This window comes from Phodopus roborovskii, unplaced genomic scaffold (genome assembly GCF_943737965.1).
Source record: "Phodopus roborovskii unplaced genomic scaffold, PHOROB, whole genome shotgun sequence".
Lineage (NCBI taxonomy): Eukaryota > Metazoa > Chordata > Mammalia > Rodentia > Cricetidae > Phodopus > Phodopus roborovskii.
In genome coordinates, this window is record NW_026126517.1 from 41,598,924 (window position 1) to 41,616,908 (window position 17,985).

Genomic DNA, 17,985 nt, shown 5'->3' on the forward strand with positions numbered 1-17,985 from the left:
GAACTGAAAATAATAAGTCTTCTAAGTGTTCTTAAGCTTCAAGCCATCCCTCCAGCCTCCAGTTCCCAGAAGCCTGGAGTTGAATAGCCTTCTGAGTGTTTTTTTGTTTTGTTTTGGTTTGGTTTGAGACTGGGTCTAGCTTCAAACTCTCTGTATAGCTGTGGATGATCTTGTATCCCTGATTGCCCTGCCTCCATCTCCCAGGTTCTGTGATCACAGGCGTGCACCACCACACTGGTTTATGCAGATGGAACTCAGGGCTTTGTTCAGGTTAGCCAAGTGCTCTACCAATGAAACTACACCCCATTCACTTCTAGCTGTTTCTTATGGTATTAACGTTAGATAGCTAGGGTCTAAGACAACAGGCAGCCTCAGACTGGAGCTAGAAGAGGGAGGTGGGAGAAGCCCTAAAGTACAGGCAGCTGCTTAGTCACCTGTGAGTAAGGCTTGCTGGTAGACATCCATCCACACACACTGGCTCACGCACTCATACACAACCCTGGAAGGGTTTCAAAGCACTTCACTTGCTGGATATCCCTGGTCTCGGTGGGTGCAGGGAGGTAAGGTGATTTCCTGTACCCCAGAGTCTTTGTCCCTTAACCCTTCTGAGGGTCCTTGAGTGCTCCTTCAAAGGCCAGAGAAGCCAGAGTCATTGCCCAGCACAGACCAGACACACCCATCCATAGAGGCTGAGGTGACCTGTGTGCCAAAGAGTTTCGGAGTATGTGCTAAGATCTTGTTGTGCATGGTCTGGCCAGCTGGGGAGTGTGGAGGATCAGCAGACCAAGCTTCGGCCAGCATACACCATCCCAAGCTATGAAATGCTGCCCAGATGGAGAATTCCCCTTGGCCCTTTCCCAGAACTGGGTCCACTGTCCAGCCCTCTCTCTTCCTGACCCCTGCCTTTCTGACATAGACTGTGGTGCCCAGGCTGTGGCCCACTTGGGTCATCACTGCTGTATGACATCTTCCACCATGCCGCCCCCAAGTCCCCAAGGATCTTGATGTTAAATTCTTGTCCCTGTGAGCTGCTGGGGATGTGGGGAAGGGAGGGAGCCTCATGCTCAGATCTGGTTTCCTTGCTTCTTCCCGTGGCTGGCTGCCACGGGCTGAGCCACCAGCTGTGCTATATAAGGCCCGGAGGCTGGACTGCTGGAGAGGTGAAGAAGACTTGGACCCCCAGCTAAGAGCCTTGATCAGGACAAGGTGAGCTTCAGCCTTTTCACCCCATCCCTCTATCTCACTGCCTGGCTCTGCTCCTACCCCCCATCCCTAGACACCACCACCCCCCTTTTTTTTTTTTTTTTTTTGCTGGCTGACCACCTCATCTCCCACAAAAGATACCACTTTCTGCTTGACACTTCTCTTTTACTCCTTAGTATCCAAAGTCTGACCTCACCCCTGCCCACCCTAAGTCACAATCCCCCCAATGGCCCCCCTCTTGGTCTCTGTACCTTTTCTTCCTGTGGCCAGCCACTGTGAACTATCCAGGAGCTCCAGCGAGCATGCATCGGTTGGAGAGCCTGAGTGTCAGGCCTACTGGGAGGAAATGGTGGGATGTAGTGAGCCTCTCTGCTGGCTGCCAGATAGGAAATGGCTTTTCCACAAGGTGCCTCAGGCCACCCTGGCCTGTCAGACAGCCTCGGAGCCCTGGGGCTTGGAGTAGCCTGAACCAACTCATACAGCGGTTTCAGGGCTAGACAGTCTGCTGTGGATTTGTTCGTCTTCTGAGACATCCAAAAATTCAAGGGGATCTTTTTCTTCCAGAAAGGAGACATTTTCTTCCTTTTCTTTCCGCACCGGACTTGGTGATTGAAGGTAACTTAAAAATAAATAAATAAAGTCTTTCTTGCTCTATAGCTAAGGCTGCCCTGGAACTCACTGTAATAACCCAGGCTGGCCTCCAGCTCACAGCAACTACCTGCCTTAGTCTCCCAAGTGCTGGGACTGTAGGTATAAGTCATCCGCAACAGGAGGGAATGATGCTTTAGATCAGATTCTAGGTTGGTCCTAACTCGGGGAGGGGGGGGGATTGTCCAGCCTAGAGGAGTCTGGGCCACCCAGGCCCACCCCATAGCTTACCTCTCCCCAGTCCTGCAACCCTGACTCTATGTTCCCAGTGATTGGGAGCTCTGGGTTCCCTTTAGCTGGCTCCTGGCTATGGTGCTTCTAGCCAGGTTGAAAACAAACAGGCCAGAATGGGTTCCAGCTGTGGCCCGTGCACATCTGGGAATGTGTTCTTGGAGGTGCTGTGGCTGAGGCCTGGGTTGCTTTCATCCTGCTTGTCTATTGTAGGAGGGCCCACTGTTGCAGGACTATATGACATTAACATATAGCCACCTATACAAAACTGTGAACCCTGTAAAAGGGTAGCAAAACAAAAGCCTGGGTCTTGAAAATGGTAAGTTACCTAGCAGGTGTTGGAAGTAAGCCAGGCCCCTCTTACTGTCAAGGAACGTCTTTATCGCTTATCACTATTCTCCCTTGTGGACTGTCTGCTATGGAACCTGCACATTTTTACATCTTCAAGACAGCTCAGTTTGGCTGTTCAAGCAGTTGTCACTTCAGTAAGACTCCATTGTATCTATCCTTCACCCTGGAGAGGTCAAGAGCTATTTCTGCAGGAGCTGTAAGAGATGTGACTCGGGCTTGGGATGCTGTTTAGTTGGTAGAGCTTACCTAGCTTGAAGGAATCCCCGAGTTCCATCCTTAGCCCCACATAAAGCCAGTGTACATGCCTGTAATCCCAGCACTCAGAAGATGGAGACCGGAGAATCAGAAGTTCACAGTCATCCTTGTGTACACACATTCAGTGACATTTATTGAGGCCAGCCTGAGCGACCATGTCTAAAACAACAACAAAAATAATGATACAGAAGTGTGGGATATGATACCCTTTGCTTCTTTACAGATCATTGATTCTATGAAATATCCTTGGGGGACCACAGGCCCAACTTGTGAAGCAGCATCACCTATCTGTGACATTTCTACGTGGCCCTGAGGGAAAGATGGCAGCAACCAAGACATGGGTACTCCCTTTCCTGGTCCTGGAGTTCATCACTGTGCTGGGTATGCAATAAGTCTCAGCTTCTACTTGCCACAGTGATGTCACCTCTGTTCTGGGACCTAACTATGCATCTGCCTGACCTGATGATTTGAAGCTGTTTGATAGCTTGTATTCTGTTCCTACCTGAAATCTGAGGTCATTCTTAGTGTTAAAAAAAAAAAAAATCACTGAACAGAATCATGATCAGAATGAATATTTACACATGTGGAGGAAGTAAAAAGATAGGAAAGTTTCTGCCCCTGCGCACCAAATTTAGCTCTGAGCTTTCTGGCAACCAAAGCAAGGGAACCACAGAGTTCTCAGAAGGAGGTTTGGGACTGGTCTGTTTTCAGTTGTGTGAAAATTCTTCTGGCCCCAAAACCTCAGTTTTCCTTATACTCCGAGTCTGATGGGCACATCAGAAACTGTCCTGGATTCCTTGCCCTCTGCTCCCAGAGGTGACTCAAAGATCAAAAGGCAGGTGCCTGGTGGACTTGCTGACTGCTGAGGTGTCTGCACTGCTATGGAGATCGCTGGCTCTCCCATCTCGCTTGATTGCTCTCATTTCTAATCACACAGCTAATGCAAAGGCTGCTCACAGCCCTTTTAAATCTGCATGCCCTGCAGGCTGGTGACCACAGATGCACGAACAAAGGCAGCTCCTGCGCAGCGCCAGTGCTGTGTGCCCGCCTCCTGCCTCGCCCTTTCCACCTTGGCAGCTGCTGTTTGCGAAGATGATTAACATTCAGCCATCTGAGGGGAAATCAGATTATGTTGATTAAAAGGGCTCCCATCACCCCAATTAAGCAGCACAGAGAATTCTGACTTGGCTCCTTGCCTGGGAGTTAATTGCCTTTCAAGGCTTTTGCAGGCCTCCGCTTTCCTTTCTCCTTCTGCTTTTGGAGCCCTTAACCCAGCTTTATGTAGAGAAAGGCTGGAGAATGCTGCCCTTGTCCTAAGGGCCCTCTGCTCATCCCCAGGCTGTGATCAAAACAATGAAGACCACTGGCCTAGTCAGTTCACTGTGTCCTTTATGGGATGGTGGATTTCTGTGCCAATTCATCAAGAGAAAGGGACCAGCACCCCTTGTCCCAGGCATTGAGTTAGAATATCTTGCTAACATATGATTTATGCTAGGCCTTGTTGAGGATTTTATGAATGAACTCTTACTGTCCTCTTTTTATGAGGACAGGGTCAGGTGACTTAAACAGCCTTCCCAAGGCCAGTTAGGAAGTGGCAGAGTCTGCAGCCCTCTCCAGAGATATTGGTGTCTCGTTTTATGGGACCCTCAGGCCAGCAGCACCCTATGAAGGGGAAATTAGTGTCCCTACTCTATAGGCCAGGAAAATAAGGCTCTATCGTCCCCAGGACAGATCTAGACTCCCTAGAAGGAGTTCTAACCTACTAGCTACCTGAAGTATCTGTTAACCCAATATAAAACTTTTATTTATGTGTTGAATTAATATTCCTGTGTGTATGTGTATGGGGAGGTCTGAGAATAACTTTTGGGAGTCTCTTCTCTCCTTCCCTGGGACTGAACTCAGGGTTTCAGGCTTGGTCATAAGTGCCTTTACCTGCCCAGACATCTCCCTGGCCCTAAAAAGAATTTTAGTTAGCATATACTAATTATACATAGTAATGGGTTTCATTATGTAATTTTCATATATGTGTGGTAGATCTTGATAAAAATTAGTTCTGCCCTCTTGGGTTCCTTCCACTCCTGCTGATCCCCCCCTTCCTTTTTTTTTTTTTCTTAAGATTGAGTCTCACTATGTAGCCTAACCAGTTGGCCAGTCTAGCCTGGAGTCTTGGCTCCTAAGTGCTGAGATTAAAAGATGCACCACTAGTCCTATTCTCTCTCTCTGTCTCTCGACAGGGTTTCATGTAGCTCAGGCTAGCCAGGAACTTACTATGTGGCCAAGGCTGTCCCTGGACCTCTGACCCTCCTGCCTCCATTTCCCAGGTGCTGAGATGACAGGCATGTACACCAAGTCTAGATGCTCATCCACTCTAGAACAAGACTGAAAATTGTCATTTGTCGAGCATGCCCTCCATGCCAGCCTCCATGTGTGTTTTATGGGAAACAGACTGAGAAATAAAGCCTTGGGGGGATTCATAGCAGTGAGTGGTAGAGTGGGGATTTGAACCCATGCTCAGGATTCATGCTGCCAGCTCTCTGCATCTCCAGATCCTGTGAGCCCCTCTTCTTCTGTCTTGCAGGGAGACAGACAATGCTTGCCCAGTCAGTGAGAAGAGCCCAGCTTAGGAAGAGGACCTCTAACAGCTTTGCCAAGCCTGCTGACTCCCTAGAGAGTAAGTCTCCATTGGAGCAGGGAGGGTTAGCGGCGGTCTTCCCTAAGCTTTCTAGATCAGTCTCTGAGTCCTGGAAAGGATGTTAGAATTTCATGGAAACTAAACTTTAACAAGACACTTGGCTGTTCTCTCCAGACAGAGGAGTGCAGCATAAGAAAGCTCGAGTCAGGAATCTACCTGATGTATTCCAGGAAGGGAGTGCTAACACACTAGAGCTGGTGGGGACAAAAGGGGTAGACGAGGGTGGAGAAATAGCACAGGACTCTCACTGACACCCTGATTGCCTTGCTAAGAGATTTTTGTGCAAGAAAATGCCATGGTCCAAGCCACGTGGGAAAAGCCTACCCCATCTACAGTGTTAGAAAGGGCTAGAGTAGGAGATTAGACAAGAAAGTCCCTGGCATGGTCCACCAGGCTGATGAGAGCTGGAATGGAGAGCTCCATAGTGTGAGGCAGAGAAGGGATTGAAGAGTTGCTGGTGAAAAACAATGGGTGGGGTGGGGGTGGAAAATGGGGATTGAGTAGAAACAGGGAGGGTTCCCAGAGATGCATCAGGATTGCTGGAGTTCACCTTCTATTCAGGGATGGTTCCTCCTCAACCCGGCTCTGTCTCTCAGGTCCTGGTGAGTGGACAACTTGGTTTAACGTCGACCACCCAGGTGGGCAGGGTGACTATGAGCGATTGGATGCTATTCGCTTCTACTATGGGGAGCGCGTGTGTGCCCGTCCCCTGCGGCTAGAGGCCCGGACTACTGACTGGATGCCTGCGGGCAGCACTGGCCAGGTGGTACATGGCAGTCCCCGTGAGGGCTTCTGGTGCCTCAACAGGGAACAGAGACCAGGCCAGAACTGCTCCAATTATACAGTGCGCTTCCTCTGCCCACCAGGTGAGTCTGAATGGCCCCAGCTCTTGCCTTCCAGCAGTCTTGGCACAGGAGAGGCCAGGATCCGAATAGCACATACCTGCATGTGCTAGCAGTCTCTTAACAGCCACTGAATATCGTTAGTGTGATAAGACCCCCTCCCCCAAACTGCTCTAGCCAACCAGTGTCTCAGTAGGGAAGACAGCGCTTGGGGACTAACTTCTGGAGTTTGAATCTCTAGCTTACTGTGTGCAACCGTGTTGTTTATTTATTCATTATTTATTTTGGGGGGGTGCTTGGGACTGGACCCGGGACATGTAAGGCAAGTGCTCTCTATAGTACTGAGCCTTTTTCCCTTTTATTTATTTTTAAATAATGAGATAGGATTTTACTTAAGTTTCCCAAGCAGGTCTTACAACTTATGATTCTCCTGTCTCTGTCCCAAGTGGCTGGGATTATAAATATGAAAAAACAAGCATAGAGCAACTGTATTCATATAGCCCAGGCTGGCCTTGACTTCCTATGTAGCCTCAAGTGACCTTGAACTTCAGATCTTCCTGCCGGCACTACCTCTAAGTGCTGGGACGGTAGGTAGTAGTACCACCATGCCTGGAGGCTGGGCTTCCAACCCACAGACAAGCATTCTATGAGCTACATCCCCAGCCCTCTTCCCTCCGCCTCTTTTTTTTGGGGGGTGGGGTTGGGGGGAAGGTAGGGTCTAGCCCTAGCTGGCCTGGAAACCATTATGTAGCCTAGGCTATCCTTGAACTCCTGACCCTCCTGCCTCTTTCCAGAATGTTGAGATTATAGCCATGTGCCTCTATGCCCAGCTACAAGTGTATATTTTAGACAAGCTTCTTGGGGTTCCTTAGTCTTATGTTCTCACATGTTTTCCAGTGTTAGGGGTTCTACCTAGGGCCCCTCATATATATTAGGCAAGTGCTCTTTCACAGAGCTACATTCCCAGTCCTCTTTTTAAAAAATTGTTTTGTTTGTTTGTTTGTTTTTTTGCAGGGCAGTGGTGGCACACACCTTTGATTCCAGCACTCGGGAGGCAGAGGCAGGCGGATCTCTGTGAGTTTGAGATCAGTCTGGTCTATAAAAACTAGTTCCAGTACAGCCTCCAAAGCCACAGAGAAACCCTGTCTTGAAAAAAACAAAAAAGAAACAAAAAAAAATTTTTTTAAGACAGGGTTTCTCTATAGCTTTAGAGCCCGCTCTGGAACTAGCTCCGTGGACCAGGCTAACCTCAAATTCACAGTGACTCTCCTTCCTGCCTCTGCCTCCACCAACACCCAGCTTTAAAAAAATTTTTTTTTCTGGTTTTTTGTTTTGAGAGAATCTTGATAAATTACCCAGGCTGGCCTTGAACCCATAATCTTTCTGTTTGGGGATTATAGCTACTAGCCTCTGGCCTCTTACATGTAAAACAGGAATAATAGTGTATCTTCAGGATTTAAATTTTTTTTTTTTTTTTTAGTTTTGCTATAAAGTCTCACTGTGTAGTTTAGACTGGCCTCTAAGTTACTATGTAGCCTAAATTAGTTCCTATAATTGTCTGACTGAGGTCTCCAAATGTTGGGATTATAGCTGTGTCCCTCTATTCGCTGGGGTTTTGATGAAGCTTGTGTGAGATAATGAACAACACAGTTGAGCCCAGGTTCACTAAATGACAACTGCTGCTACAATTTCTATGTGCAAGATGCTGGCTACCCTTATTATTCAGCCTTGACAGTTGACCTTTGAGACATTGCTGTCTCAACAGGCTACATGAGGCTTAGAGAAGTCAAGCTAGTCCACTAGACACACAGCTAAGTGCTACACGGGGATTTGAACCATGGCTATGTTTGTAGAATCCATGTTCCTTATATTCCACTCCATCCATGCACTGGACAGTGCAGATACTAAGTGAGCAGCTGCAGGCCTGCACTATGGATGGGCACCCTGTCCCCGGGACTCTATCTGTCCATACAGATTGATGCAGCAGACCCAGGAAACTGTGATGGCTTTATGCTTTTGGGAGCCCAGCTGGTCTCTCCAGCAAGGGCTGAGCCTCCTTTTTATACACAGGCTGCAGGAGAGTGGTGAGGAGGTAGGCAGGAGTCTGGCTAGTGAGGTCATTGTGAACTATAGATCCTGAATCCCCAGGAGGCCTGTCTGCAGGAAGATGAGCTGCTAACAACACAGGTCCTAAGAGAGCAGTGCTGGGCAAAAACAAACAAACAAAACATCATCATCAACAACAACAAACCCCTTTTACCCCAAATAGTGCCTCTGTGCAAGTAGAAAGAAACACAACTTCCTCAAGACTTTTGACTTCCCTTATTAGAAAACACAAAATCACTGTAGGGCTGGGGTGTCCCTCATTTGGTCACGTGCTGGCTTAGCATCTACAAAGCAATAGATTTTGTCTCCAGCAACACCTAAACTGGATATGTGGTACCCTGCCTCCTTATAATTACAGCTCTCAGAAGGTAGAGGCAGGAGGATCAGACATTGGAGGCCAGTCTCAGTTACATGAGACTGTCTCAAAATTATTATTATTTTGATTTTTTTTCTTTTTTGAGACAGGGTTTCCCTGTGTAAACAGCCCTGGCTGTGCTGGAACTCACTCTGTAGACCAGCCTGACCTTGAACTCACAGAGATCCTCCTGCCTCTGCCTCCTGAGTGCTGGGATTAAAGGTGTGCATCACTACCACCTGGCTCAAAAAAAATTTTTTTCCCCCCAAGACAGAGTTTCTCTGTGTAACTCTGGAGCCTGTCCTGGAACTAGCTCTGTAGACCAGGCTGGCCTCAACTCACAGAGATCTTCCTGCCTCTGCCTCCCGAGTGCTGGGACTAAAGGCATGCACCACCAAAACCTGATCAAAAATTTTTTTTTAATTCATTGAAATAAATAGAAATACCAGTGAGATTTAAGATGTCAGTAGGGGCCGGTGCTCCCTCACCAGAGGAGAAACAGTGTTGGGATCAGACTTCCTGACCCAATCCCCTGGGGGAGAAAGTGACTTCTGCTACTCTCATCTTGTAGGGTCCTTGCGACGAGATACAGAGCACATCTGGAGTGCTTGGTCTCCCTGGAGCCAGTGTTCAGCTGCCTGTGGTCACACCGGGGTCCAGACCCGGACCCGCACCTGCATGGTACAGACAGTATCACTGTGCAGTGAGGCTACTGAGGAGGGCCAGCTCTGTGTGAGCCAGGCATGCACAGGTACCTGCCTCCCTCTGGGCACTGGGCCTCTGTGATAGGTGAGATTGAAATAGAATGAAGGATGGGCTAGAGGGTCAGCATGAGACTAGGTCATTCATTCACTCATCTGTACTGTGTGTGTCGTTTGCTCTGATGGGAGACATACAGGACCACTAGGAACACAGGCCGTTGTCAATTATCATAGCTTAAGAAATCAGCCGGTCATTGGTGGCACATACCTTTAATCCCAGCAGGCAGAGGCAGGTGGGTCTCTGAGTTCAAGACCAACCTGGTTTACAAGTACATCCAGCCAGAACTACACAGAGAAACCCTGCCTTGAACCCTACACACACACACACACACACACACACACACACACACACACACACACACACACACGGAAGAAGTAGGAGGAGAAAAGAAACTAGGAAGTTGCTTAGATAGAGGAAGTTTCCTGGCCTAATTCTGAAGGATGAATAGGAATTAGTCATACATACAGGAAGGAGGGATTAAGAAAGACCCAAGGAGGAAAGGAGGCATATGTGAGCATCCGGGCTGAGGTAGGGATGAAGAGAGTCAGAATCCATAAAGCCCTGTTGATATGGCTCCTTTTCCCACAGCCTGTGACCTGACCTGCCCCATGGGCCAGGTGAATGCTGACTGTGATGCCTGCATGTGCCAGGACTTCTTGCTTTATGGGGCCGTCTCCCTCCCTGGAGGTGCCCCAGCTCCAGGGGCCACTGTCTACCTGCTGGCCAAGACACCAAAGATGCTGACCCAGACAGACAGCAGCGGGAGGTTCCAAGTTCCTGGCTTGTGTCCTGATGGCAAGAGCATCCTAAAAATCACCAAGACCAAGTTTGCTCCAATTGTGCTCACAATGCCCAAGACTAGCCTGAAGTCAGCCACCCTCAATGCAGAGTTTGTGAGGGCAGGTGATTGAGTGTCCTGTGGTGGGGGTGGGGGGTGGGGATGGGTGGGCGGTGGGGGGGGGTTGAAAGCTACTTTCCTGCCTCACTCAGTGTAAAAGCCAAAATACATACCATGACCCACAGTTCCTATATCCCCTGGCTTTCCCTAATTTTTCTTTTTTATTCCTACCATGCAAAATCAATCTGTTATAACTACAATGGCTTCTTTGTCTGCTTCTCATATGTAGATACATCCCTGCCTCAGGGCTTTGGCACTTGCTCTATGTACTCAGTGTAGAGTATTCTAGACTTTGGTAGGTCCAGCACCCTGAGGCATGAGAACTTCCCTGACCACCTTGTCTAAAATAGTCAATTATCACTAAGGTTTGTAGGTCACTGAGGAAGCTTGGGAAGCTCAGAAATGGTACAGAATAGTTAAAAAAAAAATAGTTCTGCTGGCGACAGAAGATCATGAATAGTGCAGGAGTGAGGCAATTAGTTCTATCCTTTGTGGCACTTAGAGTGTGGCTGGCATGAGGTCCCCTGCATTCTCCATTGTCCCATCCAGATGCTACCAGAGAAGTTTGTGGGAGCAGGTCCCAGATGGAGAGTGTGGAGGAGGGGAATCTACTGGGAATCAGTTCCTTTGGGCATTAAGGGGGCACCTGAGACAGGCAGGGAATGGGATAAAGCCATACAATTTCAGTACCATCGAAGACCCTGAGGAAGCAGGGTTCTCTAGAGCCTGTCACAGAGTAAGAAACCCAGGCACCGTTTCTTTCTCATCTATTCTCTCATCTTCTCTCCCAGAGACTCCATACATCGTAATGAACCCCGAGACAAAAGCACGGCGGGCCGGGCAGAGTGTGTCCTTGTGCTGCAAGGCCACAGGGAAACCCAGTCCAGACAAGTACTTCTGGTGTGTATTCTGCCAGCTACCCTGCCCAGTTCTCTTGGAAATCAGAGCTTGCTTGCCTTGTGTGTATAAACAGCTGCAATGGCTGATAGAATAAAGGCATATGTGAGCTACTGATGCAGAGCCTAAATGGTAACATTTACAAGTGGAGGCCTGCAGGGTTGAGGTTGCCCAGACAATCTGTGTAGCTCTGGTTCTCCTAGAAATTGCTCTGTACACCAACCTGGCCTTACATTCAGAGATTCACCTGCCTCTGCCTCCCAAGTGCTAGGATTAGAGGCATGTGCCACCATGCCAAGCTCGAAAATGTGTCTTGACCTTAGTTAGAGTCCTAACATGCATGTTCTTAGACCCATCAACAAAATTCCTCAGTCCTGCTTTGCCCAGCAATTCAGAATCCCCAATGCTGAGAGTGAGTTCTTTACCCTTCAGTAAGCACTTACAGCCACTAGCTCGGTTAGAATGACAACAGTTCTGGGAGGTCAGCTGGTGATCACTGCTCTTGTTTTATAGAGCAGGAAACTGTAATTCAGAGAGCTGGGAGGATTTGTTTAAAGATTCCCCCATCAATTAAAAGGTGGAGCTGGGACTTAGAAGCAGTTTCCCAACTCCCAGCCAATCAGGCATTATTGGGCAAGCCGAGCTGAAAGTGAACCATCCCCAGTCCCCTGCTCCCTGGCACATCTTCAGGTTTACCTTCTCTCCCATGGCCCACTTGGGCTCCCCCTCTGCATCCTTACAGGTACCACAACAATACATTGCTGGATCCCTCCCTCTACAAGCACGACAGCAAGCTGGTGCTGAGGAACTTGCAGCAGGACCAGGCAGGGGAGTACTTCTGTAAGGCACAGAGTGATGCTGGGGCTGTGAAGTCCAAGGTCACTCAGTTGACTGTCATTGGTAAGCCTGTGTGGGTCTCAAGGGTCCTGGGTCTGCAACAGGCTGGCTGGGCACTCCAGTCAGCATCACTGGGCATGAAAATCTTGGGATTTTCTATGATGTGCACAGTACCAGGCCCAGTGGGATACAGCTATATCTTGCTGTCATAAAACCATCATTTGAGGTGTGTGTGTGTAGAAATGTAAATAAAATTCAATCAAGAGAAAAATATGCACAGCCTAGGGATATCGCTCAATTGGTAGAATATTTGTCTAGTATAAATGAAGCCCTTGGTTCAGTCCCCAGCACTGCAAAAACCTAGAAGATAAAAGGGGATCAGGAGGTCAGAGTCATGAGCAGTTATATTATGAGTTTGAGATAGCTTTGGCTATATGAGATCCTGTCAAGTTGCCCCTGAAATTCAGAAAAATGTAGCTAAAATAGGAGCCTAATCTCTAATAAGACAAGAAATAGACACCTCCCAGGTGGCTAAGGGATGGTAGCACATGCCTGTAATCCCAGCATTTGGGAGGTAGAGGGAAGATCAGGAATTCAAGATCATTTTCTCTTACATAGTAGGTTCAGGGCTAGCCTTGACTATATGATACCCTACCTCAAAGAGCCAGCCTTCCCCCTAAAATAACCCCTCCAAACTAATACTCTGTAGTGACTCCCAGGAGTCTGATTTTTGTCTGAGATGTGGCCTGGGCATGCATGGCTTCAGAGCTCCTCATTTCATTGGAAAGTCCTGATCTTAGAGGCATAGTGTGTGTGTGTGTGGGGGGGGGAGAAGTATGACAGTGTGTGGGGCTACAGAAATGGGGAACTGAGAATGAGTTATATGAAAGGGTGACCTCATTAAAGCTGGCTTCTAGAAGAAACCTGGAGGCAGAAAGACTTCAAGCCAAAGGCCTAGCAAACCTGTCCTTGGAAAGTAGGGAAAAGAGGGTATCTTAGGAACTGGCCTAAACAAAACAAAACAAAAAAGTAGAGGAAATGAAAATCCATTGGAAGAATTATGAAATATTTCACACACTCTAAGAAAATTGAGCAACAGACCTCAGCAAGACAAGGCAAAGGGCCTTATCGGAGGAGGCATGAAGTGTGCCAGCCCTCACAGCAACATACCCTGTTGGTACAGTGACTCTTTCATGATACTTTACTATTTGGAAGTTCGATTTACAGATAACAACTGCATATTCTTTCCAAACATATGTGTACATTGCTTTAACTTTAACATAAAGGGGAACTAGAGAGAAAATAGTGCTGATGCAAAATAGAATTATGTCAATAGCTAAAAGCGTTGGCACAATAACTTAGAAGATACAAAGAGAACAGACTTTTGTGCTTACTCAAGAGTAACCATGAAGCCGGGCATTGATGGTGCACACCTCCCAGCACTCGGGAGGCAGAAGCAGGCAGATCTCTGTGAGTTCAAGGCCAGCCTGGTCTACAGAGCGAGTTCCAGGACAGGCTCCAAAGCAATACAGAGAAACCCTGTCTCGAAATACAAAAAGAAAAAAAAAACAAAAAAAGAGTGAGTGTGAAAGTGGCCTGTAAGGGTCGATGGGTACAGAGAAGGTATCCCAGTGGCTTAGTCCTTGAATACTACTGTTATAAAGACATTGCTTTTTTTCAGTTGAGAAACAGTTCTGGGCATTGCTCCAAGCTAAGTGAAGTGGGGTCTTACATTGACTCATGTGGTAGTTGGAGTCTTGGGATACTTCAGGATACTGCAGAAGCCATGGGGAAACACCAGGCTCCCATTACTTTAAACAGGGCTTGTTTTGTTATTTGTTTTTTGAGACAAGGTTTTCTGTAGTCCAGGCTGTCCTCAAACCCATTATATGGCCAAAACTTACCTTGAATTTATGATCTTTCTGTATCTATCTCCCAAGTACTAGGATTATAAGTGTATGTTGCCATTCTCAGTTAAAACAGGGTTTCTGAGCCAGGTAGTGGTGAACATACCTTTAGTCCCAGCACTTGGGAGGCAGAGGCAGGTGGATCTCTGAGTTTGAGACCAACCTAGTCTACAGAGCTAGTTCCATGATTGCTAGGGCTGTTACACAGGAAACCCTGCCTAGAAAAACCAAACCAAACAAACAAAAAACCAGGGTTTCTGGGGCTACAGAGATAGCTCAATGGCTAAAAGCACTGGTTACTCTTCCAGAGGACCCAGGTTCTATTCCTACATCGTTACTTAAAACCATCTGTAATTCCAGTTCCAGGGGATCCAGTGCCATTTTTTTGGCTTCCATGGACAGTCTTCTGGCCTCTGTAGGCACAGATACACACAGGCAAAACACCCATGTATATAAAATAAAAACAACAAAAACAGGGTTCCTACCTACATGAATATTTCCTGGGATGTGAAAATCACTGAGGGTTCAGGGAATGCCAGGCATTGCAGGACACAGGTCACTAATCACTCCTTTCTCTTCTATGCCAGCAACACCTCCAATTTTGCTGATAATCTCAACATTCTCACACATTTCCAAGATCCCTCCATTGAGAACTGCTATTCTATTGACCTCAGTAACTATTGTTTCCCTGTGCATGTATAAAACAGGATTAGTAATGGCTGTCCCTAATGCCCAAGGAAATTCTGTGAGAGTCAAGGTTGCAGATATATATAAATTCTTTGAAAACTGTAGAAAGGAAGGGATGTGACTCAGTGGTAGAGCAATTGTCTAGCATACACAAGGCACTGGGTTCAATCCCCAGCAGTATCCCCCCCCCCCCAACCAGGCCAGTCTGGCTTAGAGGCACACACTTGAAAACACACACGCACACACACCAAGCTGGTTTGGAGGCACATACAAGGCAATCCCAGCACTTGGGTGGTAGAGGGAGGAGGATTAAATTAAAATCATCCTAGGCTACAGCTTGGTCTATGTGAGAGTCTGTCTCAACAAAACAAAACCAAAATCAGGAGGGGGAGAGAGGGAGCAAAAGAGAGCAAGCGAGCACATTGAATCGAATCGAGGGACTCTGTGTAAGACATGCACTTGCACCACTTGAACATCCATACCATTTCTCCTTTAGCACATGATGACAGTCCTTGCAACCCGACTCCTGAGGGCTACCTCATCCGGCTGCCCCATGACTGCTTCCAGAATGCCACCAAGTCCTTCTACTATGATGTAGGCCGCTGCCCGATAAAGACCTGTGCAGGGCAGCAAGACAACGGGATCCGGTGCCGGGATGCTGTGGAGAACTGCTGTGGCATCTCCAGAACAGAGGAGAGGGAGATCCAGTGCAGTGGGTACACATTGCCCACCAAGGTGGCCGTGGAGTGCAGCTGCCAGCGGTGTGCAGAGACACGGAGCATCGTTAGGGGACGAGTGAGTGCGGCTGACAATGGGGAACCCATGCGCTTTGGCCATGTGTACATGGGCAATAACCGCATGAGCATGACTGGGTACAAGGGCACATTCACCATTCACATCCCCCAGGATACGGAGAGGCTGGTGCTCACATTTGTGGATAGGCTGCAGAAATTTGTCAATACTACCAAAGTGCTGCCCTTCAACAGGAAGGGGAGTGCAGTGTTCCATGAGATCAAGATGCTTCGGCAGAAAGAGCCCATCACCTTGGAAGCCATGGAAACCAACATTATCCCCTTGGGAGAGGTGGTTGGTGAAGACCCTGTGGCTGAACTGGAGATTCCATCCAAAAGTTTCTATAGGCAGAATGGGGAGCCCTTCACAGGAAAGGTGAAGGCCAGTGTGACCTTCCTGGATCCCCGGAATATTTCCACGGCCACAGCTGCCCAGAGTGACCTGAACTTTATCAATGAAGAAGGAGACACCTTTCCCCTTCGAACATACGGTATGTTCTCGGTAGACTTCAGAGATGAGGTCACTTCTGAGTCACTTAGTGCTGGCAAGGTGAAGGTCCACCTTGACTCGACCCAGGTCAAGATGCCAGAGCATGTGCCAGCTATGAAACTCTGGTCGCTCAACCCAGACACAGGGCTGTGGGAAGAGGAAGGTGATTTCAAATTTGAAAACCAAAGGAGGGGCAAGAGGGAAGAGAGAACCTTCCTAGTGGGCAACATGGAGATCCGTGAGAGGAGGCTCTTTAACCTGGACGTCCCTGAAAGCCGAAGGTGCTTCATCAAGGTGAGGACTTACCGGAGTGAGAGGTTCTTGCCCAGTGAGCAAATCCAGGGGGTTGTAGTCTCGGTGATTAATCTGGAGCCCAGAACTGGCTTTTCATCTAACCCCAGGGCCTGGGGCCGATTTGATAGTGTCATCACAGGCCCCAATGGGGCCTGCTTGCCTGCCTTCTGTGATGACCAGTCCCCTGATGCTTACTCCGTTTATGTCTTGGCAAGCCTTTCTGGAGAAGAACTAGAAGCAGTAGAGTCTTCTCCTAAATTCAACCCAAATGCAATCGGTGTCCCTCAACCCTACCTCAACAAACTTAAATACCGTCGGACAGACCATGATAATCCACGGGTTAAAAAGACGGCTTTCCAAATCAGTATGGCCAAGCCGAGACCTAATTCAGCTGAAGAGAGCAATGGGCCCATCTATGCCTTTGAGAACCTTCGGGCCTGTGAAGAGGCACCACCCAGTGCAGCCCACTTCCGGTTCTATCAGATTGAGGGGGATCGCTACGACTACAACACGGTTCCTTTCAATGAAGATGACCCTATGAGCTGGACTGAAGACTACCTGGCATGGTGGCCCAAGCCAATGGAATTCAGAGCTTGCTACATCAAGGTAAAGATTGTGGGGCCACTGGAGGTGAATGTACGATCCCGCAACATGGGGGGCACCCACCGGCAGACCGTGGGGAAGCTATATGGGATCCGAGATGTGAAGAGTACTCGGGATAGAGACCAGCCTAATGTCTCATCTGCCTGCCTGGAGTTCAAGTGCAGTGGGATGCTCTATGACCAAGACCGTGTAGACCGCACATTAGTGAAAGTCATCCCCCAGGGCAGCTGTCATCGAGCCAGTGTTAACTCTATGCTGCATGAGTACTTGGTCAACCACCTTCCACTGGCGGTCAACAATGACACCAGTGAGTATACCATGCTGGCACCCCTGGACCCTCTGGGCCACAATTATGGTATCTACACTGTCACTGACCAGGACCCTCGTACGGCTAAGGAGATAGCACTTGGCCGGTGCTTTGACGGCACTTCTGATGGCTCCTCCAGAATCATGAAGAGCAATGTGGGAGTTGCTCTGACCTTTAACTGTGCTGAGAGGCAGGTAGGCCGTCAGAGTGCCTTCCAGTACCTCCAAAGCACACCAGCCAGGTCCCCATTTGCAGGCACTGTCCAAGGAAGAGCGTCCTCCATGAAGCAACAGCGCACAAGCCGAGGTGGCGTGCGTCGGCGTGGAGAAGTGGTCCCCCTGAGATTTTCTGGGGTTGCTCAACAACCTCTGAGCAATTAAGTGTTGTGGTTCTTCATAATCCTCTCTCTGTCCACCTCATGTGACAGCTGTTGTGAGACTGTTGCACAAATTGTCACTTGTTAATTTAAACACATCTGTTTTGGTGCAGTTTGCTTCTTTGTACCTTTACTTATTGTCTCTATCTTGTGATGCTGGTTGGCACATGGCCCCCAAGATGACAAAATAAAGGTCCTCTTTTAAAAAGAAACAAAAGGGATTGGTAAACTTCTGCAGCTTTGGCTGTTAATTTTGTTATGATTGGAAACACACTACTTTTTGTATGGTTTTGCCAGCCTCTACACTAATGATAATCTAATACTGAGAAGCAAATGAACAGTATAAAGCATAATTCTTGGTCATGTCCCACAAGATGTAAGCAAAGCCTTTGTCACAGTTCTTACATATAAATGGTGGTCAAATAAGGAAATAAACGATATTTTTACTTGAAA

General features: G+C 48.1%; 1 protein-coding gene across 1 annotated transcript; it reads left to right on the top strand.

Moving 5' to 3' along the window:
* The first annotated feature begins 897 nt into the window (after positions 1-897).
* Cilp (cartilage intermediate layer protein) lies at positions 898-17,985 on the top strand. Its single transcript, XM_051197776.1, is given in 11 exon segments — positions 898-1,206; positions 2,912-3,069; positions 5,267-5,359; positions 5,977-6,246; positions 9,255-9,434; positions 10,034-10,348; positions 11,135-11,243; positions 11,983-12,140; positions 15,168-17,483; positions 17,486-17,550; positions 17,553-17,985. Coding segments are annotated over 10 exon segments (3,738 nt in total). The 5' UTR covers positions 898-1,206; positions 2,912-3,008; the 3' UTR covers positions 17,724-17,985.